The sequence below is a fragment of the Aquila chrysaetos genome, chromosome 5, assembly GCF_900496995.4.
Source record: "Aquila chrysaetos chrysaetos chromosome 5, bAquChr1.4, whole genome shotgun sequence".
Taxonomy (NCBI): domain Eukaryota; kingdom Metazoa; phylum Chordata; class Aves; order Accipitriformes; family Accipitridae; genus Aquila; species Aquila chrysaetos.
In genome coordinates, this window is record NC_044008.1 from 45,685,521 (window position 1) to 45,696,632 (window position 11,112).

Below are 11,112 nucleotides of genomic sequence, written 5' to 3' on the forward strand. Positions count from 1 at the left end.
AAGCAATTTCAGCACTGCACACTGACATATTTTGTTTAGGAACCTCTTTAGGGCCTTATTGGGCAAGCTATAGGCAAAGATTTCTGATACAAACACCGCACTTTAGTATCTCAGCTTTCACGACTCTTTGATGTCATCTACTAAGAAAGCAATGATTTATTATGTTCTGTTCAAAAAACTGTTCCCAATTGAAAGAACAAGCTTTAATTTCTATTCCCAGGTAAGCAGAAGGTAAGCATGATGGAGATAAAGAGCACAGTAGATTTTTAGATGATGTGCCAACTGGCTTTCTGTGTAGTTTCTAGCACTGCAGAGGTCCAATCACTAATGCTTTATGCTGGTAGCTGAGTTTTTTTATATTACCATTCTAAGTTCCCTTCTTTCTTTTGGGTCTGGACTCTAATTTTACAACCTGCCTTGCTCATTTCTGCACTAACAGAAGAGCAGGCCAGAGAATTAACTGTAATCTAGTCACAGTTCCCTCCATTTGCTCTGTACTCTGGAGGGAGGAATGCATCCTGTCCATTAAACTCTTTACTGCTTCTTGAAAAATATACAAAAACTGCTTTGGGTTTACTTTCAAGTGTCAGAGAAGACTCCATTTTTCTCCTAGTTGCAGTTGGTCCTTAACCTGAACAGCAGACCTGGGGAATCCTGCAGAGATATAGTCTGTGAAAGCCTTGTTCTTGATGGTGAATCTCTGCTCTAGGTCATGCTGCATCCAGCTTACTCTCATTTGCATAAACACATGAAATGCAATTAGGGCTGTCAAGTTTCCTTGTAGTTTAGCCAGGCACTGTTGTGTAGGTGGCAATCTAAATGTTGTCATAGACATAAGCTATTTTAGTCAAGATCAGTTATGAAATCGTACAGATGTTTGAAAGGTCTGAAAACTGCTGACTAGTGAATTGCAGAAGAGTGATATTGCAGCATTAATAGGGACTGGAGTCTAGGATTAGACACTAAAAAAGAATTTAAGTAGCTACTAAGGGCTTGATTCAATATCTGTAGAAGGCTTTTGGGATTCTTACATAACTTAATTCAGTAAGAAAGATGCATAGCTTACAAATGATGTATCTGACACAATAAAGTTGTGGCTAAACCTTTTCCACATGTCCTAAAAACATTGTTAATGCATACTGTTATTTCTTCCTCACAGTTTGGGCACTGAAAGCAATATATTGCTTCAGTAAGAGTAATCAATTTCAGAAATGCAGTAGCTTTCATATCTTTCTGAAAATAATGATAACAGTTTTAAATAGTATCCATCATTCTTACAAGTGATTAAACTTTTAAAAAAATTTCCTTGGAAAGTTGTAAGCTCTGGGGTCAAAGTATTGCCTGAATAATATAATTCCAAATATTTTGTTTGTAGTGAATAAAAATTGCCCAAACAATTCCCCCTTAAAAATAAGATGAGAGTTTCTCCCATGTCCCCTCCCTTCCTATTGCCAGCCCCTAAAAATGAAACCTTGAAGGCATTGGCACAGTTGTCTTAAGTTAAAAGTACAAGTGACATAAATATGAAAACTAGCAATTCTACTTCACCACAACACAGAAAATAATCAACTGGAAATGCAACTAATCAAAATACTACTCTCTTAAATCATAAATATAATTTCTTAACATGTTTTTTGTCTGAAAGCCCATATAATTTAATTATTAGTATTTTTATAACAACTCCTAGAATTCCAATCAAAGGTCAGTTCTGGACAGGTTTTAGGCTGAAGTCGTGACAATTGCTTGGACAATAAATTAATTAGACAATGAATTGCCTGGTAAATAAATCAGAATGTATTTTGGTAGTTTTTCAGTATAGTTTTATTAGTAGTATAACTAAGGAACACACACCCCCCTTCCACCCTGGTTTGGCAGAATCCCTAATTTGAGTGGCTTTTGGAAATGCAAATTGGCAAACATGGAGTTAAATCTTAATTGATGTCCTCCAACATCTCTTATGACCCATTGTTGCTGAAAGGAAGAAGAGTGGTGCTTTAAAGGCTGAATAAAATCCTTCAGTCAGATACTACAGATTATTTTCAGACTGAGATGCATTAAGTAGGGCCACAAGTGATTTAATACACACCAGATTTTAAAATGAAAAATTTGATCTCAGCAGTGTTTATATATATTTGTTTACAAATTTAGCATTAAGATATGGGAAAACATGCCGGTGTAGAAGATTTTTATGGGAGTTTGTCAACTCCAGAGGCAAAGCAATATCAAACGTGTATGTTTTTCTTTTCATCTTTGGACCTGCTCTGTCATCGTCTCCCCCATGTTTCAGTACTTTCCTCTGTATGTAGTCTCCATCAGTTTCACTTACTGAGTAAAGCAATATGCAAAATTAGAAAATGGTATTTGGATCAAACATTTCAAAATAGCAGAAATTTTTTAGGGTTACTCTAGTGAAAATTGATCTTTCAGATGGGACATGCTGGTTTTATGCCAGAGAACAATATGTCTTTAAACACCTTCTCCACTCGTATTCAATATTTCTAGATTACTTTTTTGTCATTTCCTTTCTGTTATTTACCTGATAGCTATTTGTTGCACTTGGAGCAACACTATGAAGTCTGAAGGCCAAGCAGGAGCCCAAATATAAACAGTATTGTTGCTAAAAGATTCAAATGGATTTTACTGGACTGGGCAAGCAAATGGGAGAGGGCAAGAGAATGTTTGTGAGTATTTTTAGGCAACAGCTCCCGTTTCCACAACCATGAAGCAGCCATGTTGTATTAGAAGCATTTCAGCACCAGCAAAAGTTTTCATTGGCTAATCATAATGGGTATGTGTAAGGGTGTGCAATCCTTCCTGCACTAATGTGCAGTTAATGCTTCCTGGGAATATTAGCGATTGTAACAATTTTTTTAATTTTTTTTTTTTTTTAATTAAAAGGAAAAAGCAAGAAAGATGCCATGGTAATATAACTTAAAAACCAGTACATTTTTCTAGAAGAAAGGCTGCAAAGTATGAAGGTGGTAATTTTTTTTACTTTGAACATAGACATTAAATTTTTTTTTCAAGAATTGTAATTCACATTTGGCCTATTGCCAAAGAACTGAACTTTATCACCCAGTCTTGGCATGTGCAGATAGATGGCCCCTTCTGTCTCTTTTGCCAGTTATTGCTTATGTTGCCAGGAAATCTTAATCATGCTGCTTGGAAGTGGCTGCTGGCCCATCCACCTGCTGCCAAGCTATTCCACTGTATAAGGAGTCCAAGTTAGCTTCAGCAAACAGTCTCTTAGCTCTAGCTAACATATAGGAAAAAGGTCACTGTGCTAAGGCCACCCTGGGGGACCATATGGTGTTATGAGCTACATCATCAATATTGCACTACTGTTGATGCAACCCTATTACTAACCCTGAAGCTCCACATGGATTGGGCATAACTATGTTTTCCAAAATGAAATGTGCGATATAAACCTAGAGTGAACCATAAAATAAGCAGAAAAGAAAAATGTTCTCTTTAATAATGAATGTTTTTATTGGTAGTTATTTTCCATTAAAACTATACATATATATTAATGAAAAACTATAACCTTCCCTAGTTTGAGAGAAAAAGGAAGAAAATCAGTTAAGCGATTAGATTGCACTGCCACATTATCAAGAAATGTTTTGTATGTTCAAGTTTCTCAAGTGTCATATGAGTTCAACCACTATTCATACAGTAGTGGTCAGTAGACTGTAATGCCTAAGTCAAGTGAATTACAATTCTCTAGTGAATTTAATCTCCTCATTAAGATGTTCAGTCACTTGCATTAGTAGAAATATTGAAACTTGTTTCATGCATGGATAGTTCCTTTGTCAATTGAGTTCCCATTATTGTCTCTTCATGGGAAAAAGCAAATGGTCTTCAATTAGACTACAGTTATATTTTGGACTCTGTGGTGAAAATTTATGTCTGAAATAATATTTGTAGATTTTTGCAGGTGCCGAAAGGAAGAATAACTGTTTTAGATTATAGAAATTTTGATAGAATTCTAAGACTCCTGAGAGCATTGCAAATGCTGTGTACACACACAGTATTTCTGAAACACAGCCACTCAGAATATGGCAGCAAATACATTTGTAGAATTTTTCCTAATAATAGCATAATATAGATCATTAGTGTAACTGGTTAGTACCCTAACATCTGAACTTTCAACTTCCAGGAGTTCTTGGACCACTATTTCAGCATGTCATAAAATTTAGCTCCTCAATCCCTGTTTAAATGGTCTACCTAGAAGTGACCTGAGTTTCAAGGTCAGTGGTGATGCACAAACTCCACTGAAGTAAATTAGAAATACTCTAATGTTTTTTAGTCTTGTTTTCATAGGCTGTAATCATGGTATATTTGTGCATATGATGAAGAGAGAGAGAAAGAGAATAATTCCCTTCAGTAATTTTTTGAGCCAATTTAAATCCAACTTTATAGAGAGAAAGAGGTATCAAATAATAAATTCCTACATGTTTTCTGAAAATCAACAGCTGGATAGAGAAGAAAGACCCTTGTAGTAACACATTTGGTATTGCATTAACATAGGGTTCAGGTAAGCATTTAATTCTAGCACCTTGCTTATCTATAAAGCTTAGCTGTACCTTGCATTCTGGCTGTCATTTGGAGACAACCAACTGCTCATCAGACAGGGAAACTCATAGAGGCTGGCTTGTGCTTGAGTTCAACTCCTGCAGGCATCGTGGATGCAATTAGCTCAAAGCATTTTGTCCTGGAATTTGATCTTGTTTGAGCACTGATACCAAACACAGGAGAGTAGTAGTTTCCCACTTGATGCAGCGAGCAGCCCTGGGCCAGCCACTACCTGATCTATGAGCCTGTCTGCACTAGCTAGTCAATGGACACAAGCATACCCCTGAAACAGTCACAGCACGTACGCAGAGCAAGGCAAAAAAGGCTACAAACATGAGGAGGTGACAGTAGCGCAGGGCTGGGGAGAGAGACCATGGAGTGGATCTCAGACTGAGGAGCGTCCTGGCAAGGGTTGTATAAGGTATTTGAGGAAGCTAGAGTGTGCTGGAACATCCATGGGTACCATGGGGGGCACTAAGGCATGGGGTAATTCAGGAATATAGACATGCTGTAGAGATGGGGTGAAGGGACTGAGAACCTTAGGACAGGAATGTCATGCAAGCACAGCTGGAGTTTGGGACATGAGGAGTTTAGGATACATAGGATCTAAGTGACTGGAAACTGAACTTAGTTCACAACTAATAGCGCACAACTTATGAGATACTTAATTTGTCTACCTGAGGAGAGTGAAAGGCTGAGTGTGTTCCAGTTGAGTTTGAACGTTAGTTAGTTTGAACATTGAGTTAGACGTTTTAGCCAAGGAGTTTCAATCACAGGAACAGATTACTGCGCCATTCTGTTCCATGAAAGAAATTGAGTTTGATATTTTAGCTTTCTGTCTATGCTGGAAAATTGTAATTTTCTCTCAAACTAGAAGTAAGACTGGATTACTAGTATCCTGTGAGCTTGTTGGCCTTAGTCTGTGTTCTGTCATTTATTATAAACCCAAATCACACAGAATTAATGGAAGGTTAAGGCACAGATTGTTATTACACTGAGTATGCTTCAAGGAATTAAAAGGAAGGTCTTCTCTACATTTTTAGTATTTATTGTAGACTTTAAAGAAATGTTACATAGTAAAAGTGATATTCACCTTCAATGTCAAAGGTAACCACCTCATCATCTTAGCTGACTTTATTTCTGTATCTCTGCAGTTTAAATGGCCTTTGAATCTTCTATGGGTTTTGCATTTCTAATAGTTTTTCAGCTTCAAGTAGAAATTATTTTAGTAGTTTTTCAGATCTGATATGTTATACTCCATGCACACTGCATTTTACTGAGGAATTTTATCTAGGCTTTGGAGGATTTGATATACCCAATGCATCTTTTATGTCTCCATAATACAATTGAGGAATAAAAAAAACATAACAGCTATTCAAATTTCTGTATTATCCATTCCCATGGTCTATGTTGCAATTTTAAGGTGTTAGCACTGTAATACTTAAAACATAGCAGAATTGGATGACAACTAAGATGTTACCTTCTCTTTTGGGCAAAAAAAGTCTGGCTCGACTGTCAAGTAAAAAGTGCTAGCTCAACAACATGCATTTTCATGTCAACTACTGTATAATTCTGCTCTGCACAACGAAGTGGAAAAATGGAATATATTCCCACCTAATTTTTGTTTCCAGAAGAAAAATCAAAATAAATAAGAGCTTATGCTGAAGTATTTTTCACATGCTTTTAGAAAGAATCATCTTGGCTCAACTTCAGGGGTGTTATTTTTAGGTGCTTATTTCTGGTCTTTTTCTGGGATGCTGCTTTTAGATAATGAACTCTTGCCAAAAAATGCCAAACTTATTTCCTGCTATATAAATATACAAGAAAACCATGGCATTTCAGAAACACTCCGTGGCTTTTTAAGAATAACCTCTCTGTGTTTTAAATGTGATGTTGCGTTTGCTTGGTAATGCAGTCCATCTTATTCTACATAATTAAGTATAAAATAAGAACCTATTATATGTATTTATGTACATAACTCAAACAAAAGGATTTACATACACCTATCTACAGTGATTTACCTGCTGCAGTCTAATTCCTACCAATTCTTTTCTTTTGTAATGTGATTTCTTTTACTGTGTAGGTGGATAGAATGATCCAGAGAAAATTGAAGCAGAGAGTTGTTTATTTGCTGGGTACAAATAAATGTGAAGGACTTTCACACAGTGATTGTTCTTTTAGAGGATGGTTCCCTTGTAGGCAATTGCTTGTGCTAAAATTACATGCCAGACGCTCAGCTTTGAGAAGGCTTTCTAGCTCCTTATAGTTGTACAGTTCATGGCTGCAGTTCCTGCTAAAGCAAGAACAAGCAAGCTCCAAGGTAGAAGGATAAAATATATACTATGCTCACTGAAAGCTGTCTCCACTTGACAGTGTTAAAAGGCCTCTCATGTAGGCCTAAAAACTTCACTGGCCTTCCTTGGAGAGGACTAATGCTTTATTGCCATTTGCATACGCCATTGCGGCAAACAGATTTGCCTCACTGAGAAGTGAAATGAGGAAAACGACTCCTTGAGGTTACTAGGTGTGGCAAACACACTGGAGCTGATTTGGGGAAAGACAGAACTAGCTGAGCTATACTGATGAATTAAATGGTAACAGAAATAAGGCAAAGTTTCGAGAACAGGGAATTACATTATCTTCTGGACAAAGCTGGTGTGGCTGAGCTTGGATTGGGGAAGGAGAACAAGGGAGTGAAAGGTGCAGAAATAGACATTAATGTAAATGGATGGTTGGAATTAGAGTTGCACCGATTTAAAACTGACAGGAGATGAGGGTCTGAATATAACATAATAGAATATCAGAGCCCTTAACCTTGTAACTGCTCTCTGTAGCAGATCTAGTTAGGTTGTGGATAGCCTCTAGAAGAAAACACAGTAGCCTTTTTTGCGTTTTTAGAAATGTACCTGCTCAGCTTCTTAAATCAGCCTCTCGCTTCAACAGTGCTAATGCTGCTAGTGCTAATATGACACGTGACCTATCTTTGTGGCCCACAAGCAAGGTTTTAAGCTGCAGAAGCAATGAGCAAACAAGTGAAGTCTGTTGATATAGGAGTACTAGGTCATGAGGGGAAAGGGGGATGGAGAGAGTGAAGTGACTGACCTTGCTATAAATGGTGCCACAGATAGTGGGGGTAGGAGAATGTGAGCTGACATCAGCAAGACCTGTGACTGTAAAAGAATGGGGGTGCAGTGACTTCCTCTCTCTGCCTTGTCTTTGTATCTTCAGGTGAACTAAACTTTAAGCACACAGTGGAGTCTGAATATATCTGGGCAAAGATGGTGTGAGAAGCCTCAAACTGAAGTTAGTGCTCTGATTTTTGGTTCTGTCAAAAATACAGAATTTGATCAAGGTTTCTAAATAGCTTGCTAAGGTTCAGCCACTGTTAAGGATGTGCAGGCCTTGCTAAGCCATGCAAACTTATGGCATTAATTGAAATTTACAGTTATCATTGTGTTTTCATTCAAGGATTTTATACTGTTCAAAATCAAACCCAAGGGGAAGTTTAATGTGCAGAATCAAAGAAAGGTTGTCCTGCCTCCTGTAGATTGAAATCACTGTGCCTATTACATATAAAGTGTTTTTATAGCAAATGGTTTCTAAAACTGCTAATACAAATCAACATAATTGCAAAACAGCTACTGAAAGAGGCCGTACTTCTGTGAATGTGCATATCTTGCTTTATTTCCAGCTAAGGAGAAAGCTACATTTATCCCCTCTAGACTTAGAGTATTAGAAATGCAGTTAGATAAGAAGGAAAACTAATGCTTCATATGTATGGCTCAACAATGAACGAAAACATGGAATTGTCTTTGTCAATCACATTACAGAGGTTTGAAGAAATGCAGTTGTGTGATGCACTGACATACTCAACAGTCACACAGATACTGACATAATGTGCAGTGTCACAAATGCATAGAAAATGGTTGTACAACCATGTAAATGATAAAGATCCTCCACAGTACTTCTCTACAAACATACTGCAGGTGTATCTCTTTCACTCAAAGATATTCATCACACTTGAGGTGAAAGGCAGCCTACATTAGGCAACTCAGAAAACGAAAGCTTAAACACTGTCAAATAGCTAGGAATTTTTATTCATAGTAGGAGACTGAATCTGTTTTATAGAATACTTCCAGCCCAAGAAGATTGTAACTGATATCAGTTGAGTGTATATTTTCAAACTAATACATTTTTAAATTAGCTTCAGCAGAAGTTTTGTTAAAGGTCAGATTACCTTAAGTCTATAGTCTCAGAATGTATAGATTTCCACTGAGAAATGTTTGTTGTAATTACAAACAACTACATTTTCCAATAAACATAGACAGTTATAAATGCCACACTTTAAGGGAACATAACACTCAAAAAACCCCCAAATCCCAACATGCTGATGACCAGACAGCCAATACTACTGAATTTTTATAGCATAAACATTTCAAAAAAAGTTCATGTTCACTATTTATGTTTGATAGGATATTACCTTTTTTCTTTCCTCCGTATGTATTTGCTGGGGTGATGATACAAGAAAGCAACAAAAATGAGAGAAGTTGCAAACTTTTCATTTCTTCTTTCTCTGAATGAGAGTTGGGGAATGCACTGCTAAATTCTGCCAAAGATGGGAAAAGGAGAGAATTATCAATCCTTTGCAAGAAATTCTTTGCCCATTAATCATTAACCTTGAATTCTTCTGTCCACCGCTCCAATCTTTCCTTTTATGGAAGTGAAAATGGAATTTGCCTGTTTCCAACCTCTTCTTTTTTATTTTATGCCACCTGTGGCAGAAATAATTTGGAACTGGATCCTCCTACCTTGCTCAACAGTGCTCGGCTCTGAACACAGCGGACCTGAGGGTGTTTGTTCTCTGAAATACTGCTAAAGGCCATGGGTAGCCAGCTCGAATTTGGTTGGTCAACAGCTCAGTTTGAACACATTGCAAAATAACTGCTGAAGGTTAATCTAAATATTCCATTAACATAGACAAATCCTAGTAAGGGAAACATCAAAATTCCACATATAAGAAACACTTCTCTTATTTCAGTAATAAAATTGATACCAGATTTTGGATAATCATAAGATGTTTCCTTTCAAATTAAGTGAACAATTTTTACCACATAAGAAATTTACTAATGAAGCACAATTAACCAACATCTCTCTCCACTTCTGGTAAAACAATCATAAGCAAGTATATGTAGTAAATGTAGGAGTCATTTCAGAGGAAAAGTTACTACTAATATGGTATGTTTTGTATTGGAAATCAAAGCAGAATCTTAGTTACAGCAGTATGTATAAATGCCACAATGAATAGGTGCATACTGCAAAGTGTGATAGGGCAAAATATAACTCTAGGATAGGCAGTATTACCGCTAAGTGGGATCTCACACATGAGCAGGACAAAACACTGTCCTCCAGGCCTTGTTAGCATCAGTCTGGAGCATCATACTTTTCCCACACACGTCAATGTTCTTGAGAAATACCCTAGCTCCTTTGAAAGGAACTAAGTGCCAATTATGATGTAGCCATGGCAGCACAGGCCTTAGCATGGGCTGCAAATTGACCTACATTTTCATTGGATTGCCAGCTTATGTGGGTTAATGTTGCCAACCTCCACCGCTATCTGCACACTTGACCTAGTATATAGTTAGCCAGATAGGTGTATACTATACCTCACTTGTATGCTTTGACAGCATTGCCGAATTTTCCTTAGAAATAGGTCTCTGGCACAGTAAACTTTCTCCCAGGCTCTGAATGATTAAGAAGCCCTCATGTGCTCAAGAAGGGGTGATAGTGTTAAATTCTTTGCTAAACTTAGTTTGTTCAGGATTTGCTGTTAGTAATAGCAAATAGAGACAATATTTTAAGAACTCTAGAACTATCTGTGTCAGACTAATGACTGAAACAGCACTTGTAAACTTGAAAAAGTGTATTTTGGTTATTCAGTGACTCTCAGGTTTTTTATGAAGCCTCTTATCGTAATTACTAAATCTAGAATGTGTGAAATGATAGCCATACCATCCCAGCCTGAGGAATTTGTCATTGTTCTATCATTTTTATAATTAAGAACTATTTTAAAGTGTCCCAGCTAAAAGATGTTTCTTTCTTTTAGAAGACAGTGAGTCTCATAGGACCCATATGCCATAGCAGAACTGGTATGTTAGGCTACAAAAAAAGTATTCTCAGCAGGGAAACTCTGCTGTCATGTTTGATGCATTGTTTTGGCACACAAGAACATGCTTCATGGAGAGTGGCCCATGGTGCTGGATGTTACATGAATAAAGGAGAAAAACACAGATCAATTCCTTTCCCTGCTCACTCCAAAGAGCTTTGAGTCTAGGATGCAGCAGACAGCTAGAAGACTCTGCAAGCAATCTCTAAGGTCATACCAGTCACCACAGCTGGTAGTGATCTTGGCACACCAACATCTAAAGAGTTGTCAAGACTGATTGATCGGAGTGTTTGTGGGTGTGAAAGTATATTAATAAAGAAGGAATACAGAAACTGAAGCAATATGGTCAAATGATTGGCTATAAATACACTTCACAG

General features: G+C 37.2%; 1 protein-coding gene across 2 annotated transcripts in view; it reads right to left on the minus strand.

Annotated features, from left to right (window-relative positions):
* Positions 1-9,216, minus strand: part of LIPC (lipase C, hepatic type) — a 64,873-nt gene extending 55,657 nt beyond the window's left edge. Inside the window, exon 1 of one of the 2 annotated variants that reach the window (XM_030015265.1) lies at positions 9,053-9,216. In XM_030015265.1, the coding sequence (XP_029871125.1) occupies positions 9,053-9,134 (82 nt within the window). In that variant the 5' untranslated portion in view covers positions 9,135-9,216. The remainder of the gene's footprint in view (positions 1-9,052) is intronic. The other variant, XM_030015266.2, reaches the window with a different exon arrangement.
* Between the last annotated feature and the right edge of the window lie 1,896 nt (positions 9,217-11,112).